The sequence below is a fragment of the Cherax quadricarinatus genome, chromosome 54 (genome assembly GCF_038502225.1).
Source record: "Cherax quadricarinatus isolate ZL_2023a chromosome 54, ASM3850222v1, whole genome shotgun sequence".
In the NCBI taxonomy this organism is placed as follows: domain Eukaryota; kingdom Metazoa; phylum Arthropoda; class Malacostraca; order Decapoda; family Parastacidae; genus Cherax; species Cherax quadricarinatus.
This window is the reverse complement of record NC_091345.1, coordinates 26,080,856-26,100,253: the sequence shown is the minus strand read 5'-3', so window position 1 is coordinate 26,100,253 and position 19,398 is coordinate 26,080,856. Positions and strand designations below refer to the sequence as shown.

The 19,398-nt window shown below is 45.9% G+C and overlaps 1 protein-coding gene across 2 annotated transcripts in view; it reads right to left on the bottom strand.

Annotated features, from left to right (window-relative positions):
- LOC128699093 (caskin-2) overlaps window positions 1-19,398 on the bottom strand; it is a 414,005-nt gene that overhangs the window by 384,830 nt on the left and 9,777 nt on the right. For both annotated transcript variants that reach the window (XM_070096754.1, XM_070096755.1), the window contains exon 2: window positions 4,601-5,239. In XM_070096754.1, coding sequence (XP_069952855.1) covers window positions 4,601-4,672 — 72 coding nt within the window. In that variant the 5' untranslated portion in view covers window positions 4,673-5,239. The remainder of the gene's footprint in view (window positions 1-4,600; window positions 5,240-19,398) is intronic.

Below are 19,398 nucleotides of genomic sequence, written 5' to 3'. Positions count from 1 at the left end.
CGAAATAAGGACAAGAAGTAGAATGAAGGGACGAAAAATTGAAGTGATGATCAAGTAAGTTTAATGATGGGCAGGGAAGTGGAGTGATGGGCAGGGAAGTGGAGTGATGGGCAGGGAAGTGGAGTGATGGGCAGGGAAGTGGAGTGATGGGCAGGGAAGTGGAGTGATGGGCAGGGAAGTGGAGTGATGGGCAGGGAAGTGGAGTGATGGGCAGGGAAGTGGAGTGATGGGCAGGGAAGTGGAGTGATGGGCAGGGAAGTGGAGTGATGGGCAGGGAAGTGGAGTGATGGGCAGGGAAGTGGAGTGATGGGCAGGGAAGTGGAGTGATGGGCAGGGAAGTGGAGTGATGGGCAGGGAAGTGGATTGATGAGTAGTGAAGTGGAGTGATAATTAAGTGGATTGGTGAGCAGGGAAGTGGAGTGATGGGCAGGGAAGTGGATTGATGAGTAGTGAAGTGGAGTGATAATTAAGTGGAGTGGTGAGCAGGGAAGTGGAGTGATGGGCAGGGAAGTGGAGTGATGGGCAGGGAAGTGGAGTGATGGGCAGGGAAGTGGAGTGATGGGCAGGGAAGTGGAGTGATGAGCAGTGAAGTGGAGTGATAATTAAGTGGAGTGGTGAGCAGGGAAGTGGAGTAATGGGCAAAGAAGTGGAATGATGAGCAGGGAAGTTGAGCGATGGGTAGGGAAGTGTAGATATGGGCAGGAAAGTGGAGATATGGACAGGGCTGTGGAGATATGGACAGGGCTGTGGAGATATGGGCAGGGTTGTGGAGATATGGGCAGGGTTGTGGAGATATGGGCAGGGCTGTGGAGATATGGACAGGGCTGTGGAGATATGGGCAGGGTTGTGGAGATATGGGCAGGGTTGTGGAGATATGGGCAGGGCTGTGGAGATATGGACAGGGCTGTGGAGATATGGGCAGGGTTGTGGAGATATGGACAGGGCTGTGGAGATATGGGCAGGGTTGTGGAGATATGGGCAGGGCTGTGGAGATATGGGCAGGGCTGTGGAGATATGGGCAGGGCTGTGGAGATATGGACAGGGCTGTGGAGATATGGGCAGGGTTGTGGAGATATGGGCAGGGCTGTGGAGATATGGGCAGGGTTGTGGAGATATGGGCAGGGCTGTGGAGATATGGACAGGGCTGTGGAGATATGGGCAGGGTTGTGGAGATATGGGCAGGGCTGTGGAGATATGGGCAGGGTTGTGGAGATATGGGCAGGGCTGTGGAGATATGGACAGGGCTGTGGAGATATGGGCAGGGTTGTGGAGATATGGGCAGGGCTGTGGAGATATGGACAGGGCTGTGGAGATATGGACAGGGCTGTGGAGATATGGGCAGGGCTGGGGAGATGTGGACAGGGCTGTGGAGATATGGGCAGGGCTGGAGAGATATGGGCAGGGCTGTGGAGATATGGGCAGGGAAGTGTAGATATGAGAAGGGGAGTGGAGATATGGGCAGGGCTGTGTAGATATGGGCAGGGCTGTGGAGATATGGGCAGGGCTGGGAAGATATGGGCAGGGCTGGGAAGATATGGGCAGGGCTGTGGAGATGTGGGCAGGGCTGGGAAGACATGGGCAGGGCTGTGGAGATATGGGCAGGGCTGTGGAAATATGGGCAGGGAAGTGGAGATATGGGCAGGGCTGGGGAGATGTGGGCAGGGCTATGGAGATATGGGCAGGGAAGTGTAGATATGGGAAGAGGAGTGGAGATATGGGCAGGGCTGTGGAGATATGGACTGGGTTGTGGAGATATGGACTGGGCTGTGGAGATATGGACTGGGCTGTGGAGATATGAACTGGGCTGTGGAGCTATGGGCAGGACTGTGGAGATATGGGCAGGGCTGTGGAGATATGGGCAGGGCTGTGGAGATATATGCAGAACTGTGGAGATATGAGCAGGACTGTGGAGATATGAGCAGGGCTGTTGAGATATGAGCAGGACTGTGGAGATATGGGCAGGACTGTGGAGATATGAGCAGGACTGTGGAGATATGAGCAGGACTGTGGAGATATGAGCAGGACTGTGGAGATATGAGCAGGACTGTGGAGATATGAGCAGGACTGTGGAGATATGAGCAGGACTGTGGAGATATGAGCAGGACTGTGGAGATATGAGCAGGACTGTGGAGATATGAGCAGGACTGTGGAGATATGAGCAGGACTGTGGAGATATGAGCAGGGCTGTTGAGATATGAGCAGGACTGTGGAGATATGGACTGGGCTGTGGAGATATGGACTGGGCTGTGGAGATATGAACTGGGCTGTGGAGCTATGGGCAGGACTGTGGAGATATGGGCAGGGCTGTGGAGATATGGGCAGGACTGTGGAGATATGAGCAGGACTGTGGAGATATGAGCAGGACTGTGGAGATATGAGCAGGACTGTGGAGATATGAGCAGGACTGTGGAGATATGAGCAGGACTGTGGAGATAGCAGGACTGTGGAGATATGAGCAGGACTGTGGAGATATGAGCAGGACTGTGGAGATATGAGCAGGACTGTGGAGATATGAGCAGGACTGTGGAGATATGAGCAGGACTGTGGAGATATGAGCAGGACTGTGGAGATATGAGCAGGACTGTGGAGATATGAGCATGGCTGTTGAGTGAAGGGAAATGAAGTAACAGGCGGGGAAGCAATATACATGAATGGAAATGACATAAGTGCCACAGAAGTGGAGCAAGGGCATGGAAGTGGAGATATGGGCAAGGCAGTGAAGTGATGGGCAGGGAAGGTGAAAGAAGGGAAGGAACATGGAATGACATGCGGGGAAGGGGAACGAGGGAGCAAGGAAGGTGAGTGATGGGCAGATAACAGGAGTGAAGGGCAAGCAAGTGGAGTGGTGGACATGGAACTGGAGTGAAAGGCAAGGAAGAGGAGTGATGGGCATGTAAGTTGAGTAATAAGCATGAAGTGAATGTTGGGCAGGGAAGTGAATGATGGGCAGGGAAGTGGAGTGATCTGCTGGGAAGTGAGTGCTGGGCAGGAAAGTGAGTGCTGGGCAGGGAAGTGAGTGATGTGCAGGGAAGTGTTGGGCAGGTAAGTGAATGATGGGCAGGGAAGTGAGTGATATGCAGGGAAGTGAATGATGGGCAGGGAAGTGAATGATGGGCAAGGAAGTAGAGTGATATGCAGGGAAGTGAATGATGGGCAAGGAAGTAGAGTGATATGCAGGGAAGTGAATGATGGGCAAGGAAGTAGAGTGATATGTAGGGAAGTGAATATTGGGCAGGGAAGTGAATATTGGGCAGGGAAGTGGAGTGTTGGGAAGGAAAGTGAAATGAAGAGAGAAAGTGGAATGAGAAGTATATAAATGGAGTGAAGGAAATGAGTAGACTGAGGTAGAGTAGTATAGGGGAGAGGCGGAGGTAAGGTCAGGAAGCGGTAAGTGTAGCTGATAAGTGGAGGAAGAGGAGGTAAGTGGAGGAGGAGATAAGTGGAGGAAAGAGAGAAAAGTATTGAGGGGAAGATAAGTAGGGGAATAGGGAGACGTATATCTGGGGAGATAAGGTGGGGAAGGGGAAGAAACGTTGAGTAATTTTTATTGCGTCCAAGAAATGCGGTAAATCCGTAGGGATTATACAGGTCCATTCAGAGGAAGAAAGGAGGTAGATAGATGGAGGGAGGTAGGGAGGGATGGGAAGAGAGATGGAAGGTGTGAGAGGTCAAATGAGAGGGAGAGACAAGAGGAAGAGAAGAGAATGGGGAAGGGGAAAAGGGAACGGAAGAGGATGAGAGAAAGGAAAAGAGGAGTGGGAGGAATGAAAAGAGAAGAGGGGGTGGAAAGAAAGAACTGAAGAGGAGAGAGACTGAGAGAGAAGTGATGGGATGGGGAGAAAAGTGAGGAGAAGAGGAAAGAAGTAGAGTGAGGAAGAAAATATATTTACACAGTATAATGGCATCAAGTAAATAAAATTAGTTGACCAAATAGAACCTGTGAGGTACAGAACTTCAGCTCCATTATATTACCCACTATATATCTCTTAACACTAAAAGGGTTTTAAAATAAACTGATGCAGGTAATAGTTCTTAGACTGTAAATAAAGGTAGGGCGCCTTAAAGGGCACGTAAATACCACTGTCTTCTAATAACATGTTCATTTTTTCCACTATAACGTACCTTGTCTATGATTACTGTCGCATTTCCTCTATTTCGTAAGGTAAAGTCTAGGATCTTTCTTTAATTCATGGTACAACTTAAGAAATGTTTGAGGACAATTGTGTTGCGACACAACACAGTCGTGCTGCAACACAATTGTCTTCAAACATTTGTTATGTTATACCAAGAATTAAAGAAAGATCCTAGAAATCACTTTACGAAACAGACAAAGCAAATGCGATAGTAATTATGGATAAAGTAGATTATAGTGGAAAATGAACATGTTATTAGAAGACGGGGGAACTTACGTGCCTCTTAACCTAACCTTGTAAAACACTGTATAAAAAACAAAAAGAGAAATGGAGGGCGAGAGAAAGAGGTGGAGAAAAATGTGAAAAAATGACTGCACATTACTTGGCGTCACAACATGTGGATCACTGACACTATAGGTAGTGATCAGTGATATGTAACTTCATACACACAAGACCTGCTTCCTTACCTCTAGTGCTCGGGGAACGTCCCTACAGGAGGCAGCTCTACTAAGCTGGGTGATGGTTGGATCTCTCAACATTAACTCGCGGCTGCAAGTGAAGTTATCCCTCGCTCAAGGCCAGCTGTCATTAGGCCGCTATTTCTGGGCTAGAGAAAAGCATTTGTTCTGCTTTGTTTACATTTTAATGCATAGCGTGCCTCAGCTCCAACCAATTATCGTGCTTCGTTTTGCACTCTCTTGTTTCTGATTGGGGAGCCCGTTACACCAAACTCCAACACGAACGTATCTAGTGGTGGTGGTGGGACGTTATGGTATTGATTATCGAGTTTGTTGTGGTTTGAAAGCTTCTGCTTACTGGGAATGTTTGAGAACTGATCTGTTTTCCGATTATATATGATAATATTTATATAGTAATGTTATTCTCTTCATTTTCTCTTATGCAATTTTTTTTGCCGAAGTCACTAGACTATGTTTGCATTCTTTTTCTTCTAATAAGTATTATTTTTTGGGGTAAGAGATTTTTAAAGAGTTTTCTTGCGACCTTCAGTATAAATGTTAGCAGTCTGTGTGTCGCCACCTCACTAATGGGTGCACGATGCACGCCATGGTAAATAACACCCTGCTTTGTGACCTTGAATACTTTATCTAGGAAGGGGAAAGAAAATTATGACTTATGAAGACTAAATTTTCGAACAAAAATATATTTGTATAACTCTTAATACTTTTCTACTCATTATTAGCTTAACGAACAGTAAGTTAAAGTCCTCATTAATGTGGTTACCAACAGTTACTTCCGGGTATATTAGGCGAGATCACTATAAAATACCAACGCGAAACTTACCATCTCGGAGTTAACAGCAAAACTTGGTGCACTCTACGAGAGGTCGCAAGTAAATAAGGATTTAAATTTTGGCAGTCTTCTCGGTTTGATTAATGATCTTGCAATATGTATGAGACCTCCCTCCACCAGTCTTTAGTGTGTGGTGTCATAGTAACTAATAAACATACACACACACACACACACACACACACACACACACACACACACACACACACACACACACACACACACACACACACACACACACACACACATACACACACACACATATGAGCCTAAGAGGGAGTAAATCTGGCAAGCGGCAAGTTAAGGGGCATAGCTAGCAGCTTGGACTCGACCCCTATAACCACATACAATAATCAATGTTAATAATAGGAAATGACAATTACCATATGTATATATATATAAGTCGTGCCGAATATGTAAAACTGGTCAATTAGCAAGAACTCATTTAAAATTAAGTCATTTCTAAAGAAATTTCTTATAGGTTTAAAGATATATTTTTTTCATTAATGTTAATGTAAAAATTTATAATTTTGCTCCAAAAGAATCTTAGAAAACTTACCTAACCTTGTTATAACAAGAACAATTTATTTTATCCTAACCCAACTAAATATATTTTAGATTTGTTTATAATAATTTAGTACTAAGCAAACACAATCAAATATATTTTTTTCGTTAGGTTCAGAATGATTTTGGCGAAATTATTGCATACACAAATTTTCACTTGTCCTATATGGCAAGATGAGCGTTGCTATTTAAGCCAAGATCGCAAGTTCTGCCTATTCGGCACGACATATATATATATATATATATATATATCTATATATATATATATATATATATATATATATATATATATATGTATATATATATATATATGTATATGTATATATATATATATATATGTATATGTATATATATATATATATATATGTATATATATATATATATATATATATATATATATATATATATATTTATATCTATATATTTATATCTATATATATATATATATATATATATATATATATATATATATATATATATATATGGAAGAGGGTAAGGTACCTAGGGATTGGCAGAGAGCATGCATAGTTCCTTTGTATAAAGGCAAAGGGGATAAAAGAGAGTGCAAAAATTATAGGGGGATAAGTCTGTTGAGTATACCTGGCAAAGTGTATGGTAGAGTTATTATTGAAAGAATTAAGAGTAAGACGGAGAATAGGATAGCAGATGAACAAGGAGGCTTTAGGAAAGGCAGGGGGTGTGTGGACCAGGTGTTTACAGTGAAACATATAAGTGAACAGTATTTAGATAAGACTAAAGAGGTCTTTGTGGCATTTATGGATTTGGAAAAGGCGTATGACAGGGTGGATAGGGGGGCAATGTGGCAGATGTTGCAGGTGTATGGTGTAGGAGGTAGGTTACTGAAAGCAGTGAAGAGTTTTTACGAGGATAGTGAGGCTCAAGTTAGAGTATGTAGGAAAGAGGGAAATTATTTCCCAGTAAAAGTGGGCCTTAGACAGGGATGTGTGATGTCACCGTGGTTGTTTAATATATTTATAGATGGGGTTGTAAGAGAAGTAAATGCAAGGGTCTTGGCAAGAGGCGTGGAGTTAAAAGATAAAGAATCACACATAAAGTGGGAGTTGTCACAGTTGCTCTTTGCTGATGACACTGTGCTCTTGGGAGATTCTGAAGAGAAGTTGCAGAGATTGGTGGATGAATTTGGTAGGGTGTGCAAAAGAAGAAAATTGAAAGTGAATACAGGAAAGAGTAAGGTTATGAGGATAACAAAAAGATTAGGCGATGAAAGATTGGATATCAGATTGGAGGGAGAGAGTATGGAGGAGGTGAATGTATTCAGATATTTGGGAGTGGACGTGTCAGCGGATGGGTCTATGAAAGATGAGGTGAATCATAGAATTGATGAGGGGAAAAGGGTGAGTGGTGCACTTAGGAGTCTGTGGAGACAAAGAAATTTGTCCTTGGAGGCAAAGAGGGGAATGTATGAGAGTATAGTTTTACCAACGCTCTTATATGGGTGTGAAGCATGGAGGCAGTGGAGATGTCATGTCTGAGAGCAATGTGTGGTGTGAATATAATGCAGAGAATTCGTAGTTTGGAAGTTAGGAGGAGGTGTGGGATTACCAAAACTGTTGTCCAGAGGGCTGAGGAAGGGTTGTTGAGGTGGTTCGGACATGTGGAGAGAATGGAGCGAAACAGAATAACTTCAAGAGTGTATCAGTCTGTAGTGGAAGGAAGGCGGGGTAGGGGTCGGCCTAGGAAAGGTTGGAGGGAGGGGGTAAAGGATGTTTTGTGTGCGAGGGGCTTGGACTTCCAGCAGGCATGCGTGAGCGTGTTTGATAGGAGTGAATGGAGACAAATGGTTTTTAATACTTGACGTGCTGTTGGAGTGTGAGCAAAGTAACATTTATGAAGGGGTTCAGGGAAACCGGCAGGCCGGACTTGAGTCCTGGAGATGGGAAGTACAGTGCCTGCACTCTGAAGGAGGGGTGTTAATGTTGCAGTTTAAAAACTGTAGTGTAAAGCACCCTTCTGGCAAGACAGTGATGGAGTGAATGATGGTGAAAGTTTTTCTTTTTCGGGCCACCCTGCCTTGGTGGGAATCGGCCAGTGTGATAATAAAAAAAATAATAATAAAAATGTATATATATATATATATATATATATATATATATATATATATATATATATATATATATATATATATATATATATATATATATATATATATATATATATATATATATATATATATATATATATATATGCGACTACCTGAGGTATGAAAGAGAGTAAATGTAGTCACAACTTTTAAAGAAGTAGACAGACATGCAGCATTAAACTGGAGACCAGTATCACTGACAGGCATAGTATGCAAAGTCATGGAGAAGATTATCAGAAGAGTGGTGGAGCACATAGAAAGGAATGAGCTTATCTGCGACAACCAGTACACGGATTCAAGGGCTGGAAATCCTGTGTCACAAACCTCCTGGAGTTCTTTAACACCAGAAAGACAAAAGAGAGAAGGTTGGGTAGAATACATTTTCTTGGAGTGTTCCGCACAAGAAATTAGTGCAATACCTGGAGGACTAGGCAGGTATAACAGGAAAGGCACTGCAATGGTTCAGAGAATACCTGACAGGAAGGCGACAACGAGTCATGGCAGGAGACGAGGTGTCGGAGTGGGAGCCTGTGAATAGTGGGGTTCCAAAGGGGTCAGTTCTAGGACCGGTGCTTTTATTGGTATATGTGAAAGACATGACAGAAGGAATAGATTCAGTATTGTCTCTGTTTACAGACGATGTGAAGTTAAGGAGGAGAATTCAATTGGAGGAGGACTAGACAGAACTACAAAGAGACCTGGACGAGCTGGAAGCTTGGGCTAGCAAATGGCTCCTTGAATTTAACCCTGCAAAATGCAAAGTCTTGAAGATAAGGATCTTGGGGTGAGTATTATACCGAGCACATCTCCTGAGGCGCACATCGACCAGACAACTGCTGCAGCATATGGACGCCTGGCAAACCTGAGAATAGCATTCAGATAACTCAGTAAGGAATCGTTCAAGACTCTGTACACTGTGTACGTCAGGCCAATACTGGAGCATGCAGCACTTGTTTGTTGTAAGGTTAGCAATAAGGCTAGTTCCAGAGCTAAGGGGAATACCCTACGAAGAAATGTTAAGGGAAATCGGCCTGACTATGCTTAAGGACAGGAGGGTTAGGGGAGACGCATTAACGACATACAAAATACTGAGAGGAATTAACAGAGTGGACAGAGACAGGATGTTCCAGCGATGGAAGACACAAACAAGGGGTCACAATTGGAAGTTGAAGACTCAGATGAGTCAAAGAGATGTTAGGAAGTATTTCTTTAGTCAGAGAGTTGTCAGAAAGTGGAATAGTCTGGCAAGTGATGTAGATGCAGTGGAGGCAGGAACCATATATAGTTTTAAGACGAGGTATGATACAGCTCATGGAGCAGGGAGAGAGTGGACCTAGTAGCGATCAGTGAAGAGGCGGGGCCAGGAGCTGAATCTCGACCCCTGCAACCACAAATAGGTGAATTCAAATAGGTGAGAAAACTATCAAACACAAAAACATACATACTAGAACACACACACACACACACCACTAAACACACACACATACACCACTAAACACACACACACACACACACACACACACACACACACACACACACACACACACACACACACACACACACCAACACACACATACACACTATCACACAGAAGGTAAGCTGTGACTCGACTCCTACAACCACAACTAGCTGAGTACACTATCAAACATACACTCACATATACACTATCTTACACACACACACACACACACACACACACTCACACTCACACACACACACACACACACACACACACACACACACACACACACACACACACACACACACACACACACACACACACAAGGCAAGAGTATGACGAGAGCAATAGAGCAATGGTTGACACTCTGGCTGCAGTGACCAGAAGAGCTCATGCATGCAGGGCAAAGCTCCTGATCATGGGTGACTTTAACCACAAGGAGATCGATTGGGAGAACTTGGAGCCACATGGGGGCCAAGACACATGGAGGGCTAAGATGATTGAGGTTGTACTGGAAAACTTCATTTACCAACACGTAAGGGACACTACAAGAGAGAGAGGAGAGGATGAACCAGCAAGACTGGACCTAGTATTCACCTTGAGTAGTGAAGATATTGAGGACATCACATATGAAAGACCCCTTGCTGCCAGCGATCATGTGGTTTTAAGCTCCGAATACACAGTAGAGCTACAAGTGGAGGGGGAAGCAGGAATGCGAGGACGAATGAAGCCAAACTACAAGAAAGGGGACTACACGGGAATGAAGAATTTCCTGTACGGGGTTCAGTGGGACAGAGAACTGGCAGGGAAGCCAGTTAATGAGATGATGGAATATGTAGCAACAATGTGCAAGGAGGCTGAGGAGAGGGTTGTACCCAAGGGTAACAGGATTAATGAAAAAGCCGGGATGAGCCCATGGTTCACCCAAAGGTGCAGGGAGGCAAAAGCCAAGTGTGCTAGGGAATGGAAGAAATATGGAAGGCAAAGGACCCAGGAGAATAAGGAGAGCAGTCGTAGAGCCAGAAAAGAATATGCACAGATAAGAAGGGAGGCCCAACGATAATATGAAAACGACATAGCAGCGAAAGCCAAATCTGACCCGAAGCTGTTATACAGCCACATCAGGAGGAAAACAACAGTCAAGGACCAGGTAATCAGGCTAAGGAAGGAAGGAGGAGAGACAACAAGAAATGACCGTGAAGTACGTGAGGAACTCAACAAGAGATTCAAAGAAGTGTTCACAGAGGAGACAGAAGGGGCTCCAGAAAGACGGAGAGGTGGGGCACACCACCAAGTGCTGGACACAGTACACACAACCGAGGAAGAAGTGAAGTGGCTTCTGAGTGAGCTAGATACCTCAAAGGTAATGGGGCTGGATAACATATCTCCATGGGTCCTGAGAGAGGGAGCAGAGGTGCTATGTGTACCCCTAACAACAATATTCAATACATATATCGAAACAGGGAGATTACCTGAGACATGGAAGACAGCAAATGTAGTCCCAATTTTTAAAAAAGGAAACAGACATGAAGCACTAAACTACAGACCAGTGTCACTGACATGTATAGTATGCAAAGTCATGGAGAAGATTATCAGGAGAATGGCGGTGGAACACCTAGAAAGGAATGATCTCATCAACAGCAGCCAACATGGTTTCAGGGACGGGAAATCCTGTGTCACAAACCTACTGGAGTTCTATGACATGGTGACAGCAGTAAGACAAGAGAGAGAGAGGGGTGGGTGGACTGCATTTTCTTGGACTGCAAGAAGGCGTTTGACACAGTTCCATACAAGAGATTAGTGCAAAAACTGGAGGACCAAGCAGGGATAACAGGGAAGGCACTACAATGCCTTCCCTGTTATCCCTGCTTGGGATCAAGTAATATTTGTCAGGAAGACAGCAGCGAGCCATGGTACGTGGAGAGGTGTCAGAGTGGGCACCTGTGACCAGCAGGGTCCCACAGGGGTCAGTCCTAGGACCAGTGATGTTTCTGGTATTTGTAAACGACATTACGAAACGAATAGACTCCAAAGTGTCCCTGTTTGCAGATGACGTGAAGTTGATGAGAAGAATTCATTCAATCGAAGGCCAGGCAGAACTACAAAGGGATCTGGGCAGGCTGCAGCAAACCTGGTCCAGCAATTGTCTCCTGGAGTTCAACCCCACCAAGTGCAAAGTCATGAAGATTGGGGAAGGGCAAAGAAGACCGCAGACGGAGTACAGTCTAGGGGTCCAGAGACTACAAACCTCGATCAAGGAAAAAGATCTTGGGGTGAGTATAACACCAGGCACATCTCCTTAAGCGCACATCAACCAAATAACTGCTGCAGCATATGGGCGCCTAGCAAACCTCAGAACAGCATTCCGACATCTTAATAAGGAATCGTTCAGGACCCTGTACACCGTGTACGTTAGGCCCATATTGGAGTATGCGGCACCAGTTTGGAACCCACACCTAGCCAAGCATGTAAAGAAACTAGAGAAAGTGCAAAGGTTTGCAACAAGACTAGTCCCAGAGCTAAGAGGTATGTCCTACGAGGAGAGGTTAAGGGAAATCAACCTGACGACACTGGAGGACAGGAGAGATAGGGACGACATGATATCGACATACAAAGTACTGAGAGGCATTGACAAGGTGGACAAAGACAGGATGTTCCAGAGATGGGACACAGCAACAATGGGACATAGTTGGAAGTTGAAGACACAGATGAATCACAGGGATGTTAGGAAATATTTTTTCAGCCACAGAGTAGTCAAAAAGTGGAACAGTTTGGGAAGCGATGTAGTGGAGGCAGGATCCATACATAGCTTTAAGCAGAGGTATGATAAAGCTCATGGTTCAGGGAGAGTGACCTAGCAGCGATCAGTGAAGAGGCGGGGCCAGGAGCTTGGACTCGACCCCTGCAACCTCAACTAGGTGAGTACACATACACACTATCACACAGAAGTCCAGGAGCTGTGAATCGACCCCTGCAACCACAACTAGGTGAGTACACTGTCAAACATACACACACATATACGTTATCACACACACAGACATGCAGACACACTCACACTCACATACACACACGTGACCACGTGGTTATGAGCTTTGAATACATCGAGCTAAAAGTGGAGAGGGTAACAGGAGTAGAAAGGGAAAAGCTAAACCATAAAAGGGGGGACTACACAGGAATGAGAACCTTCCTGCAGGAGGTTCAGTGGGAACAGGAGTTGGTAGGAAAATCAGTAAAGGAAATGATGGACTTTGTAACAACAAAATGCAAGGAGGCAGAGGAAAGGTTTGTTCCCAAGGGTAACAGAAATAACGGGAAGGACAGAACGAGCCCTTGGTTTACTCGAAGGTGTAGGGAGGCAAAAACTAAGTGCACCAGAGAATGGAAAACGTACAGAAGGCAAAGGACTCAGGAAAATAAAGAGATTAGTTGAAGAGCCAGAAACGAGTATGCACAGATCAGGAGGGAGGCAGAGCGGCAGTATGAAAATGACATAGCATCGAAAGTCAAGTCTGACCCGAAACTACTCTACAGCCACATCAGGAGGAAGACAACAGTCAAGGACCAGGTAATCAGGCTGAGGAAAGAAGGTGGGGAGCTCACAAGAAACGACCAGGAAGTATGTGAGGAGCTCAACATGATATTTCAGGAAGTATTTACAGTGGAAGCTGAAGGGACACTGGGGAGACAAAACAGTGGGGTACATCAACAAGGGATATACCAACAAGTGTTGGATGAATTACACACAACTGAGGAGGTGATACCTCAAAGGCGGTGGGACCGGACAACATCTCTCCGTGGGTCCTTAGAGAGGGAGCAGGGACACTCCGTGTGCCACTAACCAAAATCTTCAACACTTCCCTTGAAACTAGGCAACTACCTGAAGTATGGAAGAAGGCAAATGTAGTTCCCATCTTTAAGAAGGGAGACAGAAATGAAGCACTAAATTATAGACCAGTGTCACTGACGTGTATAGTATGCAAAGTCTTGGAAAAGATTATCATGAGGAGAGTGGTGGAACACCTGGAGCGGAACAAGAATATAAACGACAGCCAGCAAAGATTCATGGAAGGTAAATCCTGTGTCATAAACCTACTAGAGTTTTATAGCAAGGTAACTGATGTAAGAAATGAGAGGGAGGGGTGGGTTGATTGCATTTTCTTGGACTGTAAGAAGGCCTTCGACACAGTTCCTCACAAAAGACTAGTACAGAAGCTAGAAGAACAGGCATGTATAACAGGAAGGGCACTGCAATGCATCACCTAACAGGGAGGCAACAGCGAGTCATGGTCCGTGATGAGGTATCACAGTGGGCCCCGGTGACGAGCGGGGTCCCACAGGGGTCAGTTCTAGGACCAGTGCTATTCTTGGTATATGTGAACGACATGACGGATGGGATAGACTCTGAAGTGTCCCTGTTTGCAGATGATGTGAAGTTAATGAGGAGAATTAAATAAGACGCGGACCAGACAAGTCTACAAAGAGATCTGGACAGGCTGGATAAATGGGCCAGAAACTGGCTCCTAGAATTTAACCCCGCCAAATGCAAAGTCTTGAAGATCGGAGAAGGGCAAAGAAGACCGCAGACAGAGTATAGGCTAGGAGGCCAAAGGCTGCAAACCTTACTGAAGGAGAAAGATCTAGGAGTGAGTATAATACCGAGTACAACGCTAGAAGCACACATTAACCAGATAACTGCTGTGGCATATGGGCGCTTGGCAAACCTGAGAATAGCGTTCCGGTACTTGTGTAAGGAATCGTTCAAGACTTAATACACTGTGTACGTCAGGCCCACACTGGAGTACGCAGCACCAGTTTGGAACCCACACCTGGTCAAACACTTCAAGAAATTAGGGAAAGTGCAAAGGTTTGCAAGAAGGCTAGCTTCAGAGGAATGTCCTATGAAGAAAGGTTAAGGGAAATCGGTCTGACGACACTGGAGGACAGGAGGGTCAGGGGAGACATGATAACGACAGGTGGACAGAGACAGGATGTTCCAGAGATGGGACACATAAACAAGGGGTCACAATTCGAAGCTGAAGACTCAGATGAGTCAAAGGGATGTTAGGAAGTATTTCTTCAGTCATAGAGTAGTTAGGAAGTGGAATAGTCTGGCAAGCGATGTAGTGGAGGCAGGAACTATACATAGTTTTAAGACGAGGTATGATAAAGCTCATGGAGCAGGGAGAGGGATTACCTAGTAGCGGTCAGTGAAGAGGCGGGGCCAGGAGCTGAGTCTCGACCCCTGCAACCACAATTAGGTGAGTACAATTAGGTGGGTATATATACACACACACGCGTGCACACACACATACACACACATACACACACACACACACACACACACACACACACACACACACACACACACACACACACACACACACACACACACACACACACACACACACACACTCACACACACATATACTCTTTCACACACACACACACACACATACACACACATGCACACACAAATACACACCCACACACACACACACACATGCACACACACATACACACACACACTCACACACACACACACACAACACACACACACACACCCACCACCACTTGACACAACACTTGACACACACACGTACCCCCCTCCCCTAACCACCTCTCCCCCTTCCCTAACCACCTCACCTTAGCCACCTACTCCTCCCCCAAACCACCTAACCCCTCCCCAAACCATCTAACCCCCCCAACTACCTCCCTCCCTCCAATAACCATCTTCCCCCTCCCCCATAGCCATCCATCCACTCTCTCTCAAACACATACTCCCCCCTCCCCTAACCACCTCTCCCCCTTCCCTATCCACCTAACCCTAGCCACCAACCCCTCCCCCAAACCATCTAACCCCCTCCCCCAACTATCTCTACCCCTCCAATAACCATCCTCCCCCTCCCCCATAACCATCCATCCCCTCTCCTCCTAACCCTCTATTCCCCTCCCCCTAACCACCCGTCCCCCCTTCTGTGGAGCAACGGGGGAACCTAGAACCAGGATGAGGACAAGGGGCTCCAAGGACGAATCTGGGAGGGAGGAATGGGAGGCAGAGCTCAAAAAAAGGGAGGAAGACTGAGGAAGGAGACTAGATGAGCTGGAAAGGAAGATGGAAGAGAGGTTAGCAGCAGAATGCAGAAGGTGGAAGCAACAGGCCACAGTAGCAGAAATCAAGATAGAGAGATTAGAAGAGGAGCTGAGACATCTGAAACAGCATAGAGACAAAGATATTACAGAAGTAGCATCGGCAATGGCTACATCAGACACAGACAACAGGTCTGAAGGGAGCATGGAAACTAAACTGTATGCAGAGATCCTGTCAAACCCACATGGGGCCAAAACAAAGACAGGGAGCACACTAGGACAGAATGAGAGGTTGGAAGACATTGAAGGAACTAGGACATGTGCAGGGACCATACCAGATACCTGTGGTGGCCAGGACCAGGTGAGCAGGAAGGATAAACCAAGAAGCATAGGGGCCATAACTAGGGAAGGGACTGAAGGAAGGAACACTCCACGGGAAGGAACTAAAACACATCAGAGGATGCAATGGGAGTCACAGTGGGATGTGGAAAGGGAGAGATCCGTGTTTGTCTATGGGCTAGATGAAGCTAAAGGGGAAACTTATGATGAAAGAAAGCAGGAGGAGAAAAAAGCGATTGAAGACATCATGAAGGTGATAGGCGAGGGGGACATGACCCAGGTGGCAAATTATCAGAGAATCGGGTGGTTCACAAAGAAAAGGAATCGGCCTCTCAAAGTAATTTTCAAGGCAGAATCAACCCGAACCACGATCCTGCAGGAGAAAGCACGGCTGAGAGGCAAGCAGGAGTTCCGGAGTGTGTACCTCGATCGAGACAGAACACAGGACGAAAGGAAGACGATGAAAGAGAGAGTTCAAAAACGAAAGGATAAATGGGAGGAAATGAAAAAGGAGAGCAGAATAACCCAGGATCAAATGGAAGGACAAGTACACCCCCCAGAAACACCTGCAGAAGGACTCCAGCCACGACACCCCCAAGGCAACTGAACAATCCAAACCAACCATCACACACCGATCCCTCTGTTCCCACCCCCTGCACCACAGTTACAGTATTAGAACAGAAGTTGAAGGTTTGGTACACAAATGCAGATGGATTAACGAATAAACATGAGGAATGGCAAGAAAGAATCAATGAGAAGTCCCCAGACATCATAGCAGTTACAGAAACAAAACTCACAGAGACAATAACAGATGCAATCTTCCCACCAGGATACCAGATCATGAGGAAAGATAGAAGGGGTAGAGGGGGAGGTGGGGTTGCTCTGCTCATAAAAAACAGATGGAAATTCGAGAAAATGGAAGGCATAGATGAGACGGGAGAAAGAGACTACACAGTAGGTACACTTCAGTCAGTGGAACACAAAGTGGTCATTGCAGTGATGTATAATCCACCACAGAACTGCAGGAGGCCAAGAGAGGAATATGAAGAGAGCAACAGAGCAATGGTGGACACACTTGCTGAGGTGGCAAGAAGAGCTCACTCCAGCAGAGCAAAGTTGCTGGTTATGGGGGAATTCAACCACAGGGAGATTGACTGGGAAAACCTGGAGCCGCATGGGGGTCCCGAAACATGGAGAGCCAGGATGTTGGACATGGTGCTGGAAAACCTCATGCACCAACATGTTAAGGACACTACCAGAATGAGAGGGGAGGATGAACCAGCAAGATTGGACCTTGTGTTCACCCTGGGCAGCTCAGACATTGAGGACATCAAGTATGAGAGTCCCCTAGGAGCTAGCGACCACGTGGTTCTGTGCTTTGAATACATAGTAGAGCTGCAAGTGGAGAGAATAACAGGAGTTGAATGGGAAAAGCCTGACTATAAAAGAGGGAACTACAGAGGGTTGAAGAACTTCCTGCGGGAGGTCCAGTGGGACAGAGAACTGGCAGGAAAACCAGTAAATGAAATGATGGAATACGTAACAACAAAATGCAAGGAGGCAGTGGAAAGGTTCATTCCCAAGGGCAACAGTAACAACGAGAAGACCAGAACGAGCACCTGGTTTACCCGACGGTGTAAGGAGGCAAAAACAAAGTGCAATAGAGAATGGAAAAAGTACAGAAGGCAGAGAACACACGAAAATAGGGAGATCAGTCGCAGAGCCAGGAACGAGTATGCACAGGTAAGGAGGGAGGCCCAGCGACAGTAAGAAAATGACATAGCATCGAGAATCAAGACTGACCCGAAACTGTTGTATAGCCACATCAGGAGGAAGACAACAGTCAAAGACCAGGTGATCAGACTAAGGACAGAAGGTGGAGAACTCACAAGAAATGATCAGGAGGTATGTGAGGAGCTGAACAGGAGATTTAAGGAAGTTTTTACAGTAGAGACAGGAAGGGCTGTGGGAAGACAGCACAGAAGGGAACATCAAGAGGGAATATACCAACAAGTGTTGGATGACATACGAACAACCGAGGAGGAGGTGAAGAAGCTCCTAAGAGACCTTGGCACCTCAAAGGCGATGGGATCGGACAACATCTCCCCATGGGTCCTTAGAGAAGGAACAGAGATGCTGTGCATGCCTCTAACCACAATCTTCAACACATCCCTTGAAATTGGGCAACTACCTGAGAAATGGAAGACAGCTAATGTAGTCCCCATATTTAAGAAAGGAAACAGAAACGAGGCTCTAAACTACAGACCTGTGTCTCTGACATGTATTGTGTGCAAAGTCATGGAGAAGATTATCAGGAGGAGAGTGGTCGAACACCTGGAAAGGAACAAGATTGTAAATGAAAACCAGCATGGGTTCATGGAAGGCAAATCGTGTATCACAAACCTCCTGGAGTTTTATGACAAGGTAACAGAAGTAAGACACGAGAGAGAGGGGTGGGTAGATTGTGATTTCCTAGACTGCAGGAAGGCCTTTGACACAGTTCCCCATAAGAGATTAGTGCAGAAGCTGGAGGATCAGGCGCATGTAACAGGGAGGGCACTGCAATGGATCAGGGAATACCTGACAGGGAGGCAGCAACGAGTCATGGTACGTGAAGAGGTATCACAGTGGGCGCCTGTGACGAGCGGGGTCCCACAGGGGTCCGTTCTAGGACCAGTGCTATTTTTGATATATGTGAACATGATGGAAGGAATAGACTCTGAAGTGTCCCTGTTCGCAGATGATGTGAAGTTGATGAGAAGAATTAAATCGGATGAGGATGAGGCAGGACTGCAAAGAGACCTGGACAGGCTGGACATGTGGTCCAGTAACTGGCTTCTCGAATTCAATCCAGCCAAATGCAAAGTCATGAAGATTGGGGAGGGGCAAAGAAGACCGCAGACAGAGTATAGGCTAGGTGGACAAAGACTACAGACCTCAATCAGGGAGAAAGACCTTGGGGTGACCATAACACCGAGCACATCACCAGAGGCACACATCATCCAAATAACTGCTGCAGCATACGGGCGCCTGGCAAACCTGAGAATAGCGTTCCGATACCTTAATAAGGAATCGTTCAAGACACTGTACACTGTGTATGTTAGGCCCATGCTGGAGTATGCAGCACCAGTCTGGAACCCACACCTGGTCAAGCACATCAAGAAGTTAGAGAAAGTACAAAGGTTTGCAACAAGGCTAGTCCCAGAGCACAGGGGAATGTCGTATGAGGAAAGGTTGAGGGAAATCGGACTGACGACACTGGAGGACAGAAGGGTCAGGGGAGACATGATAACGACATACAAGATACTGCGGGGAATAGACAAGGTGGACAGAGATAGGATGTTCCAGAGAGGGGACACAGGGACAAGGGATCACAACTGGAAGCT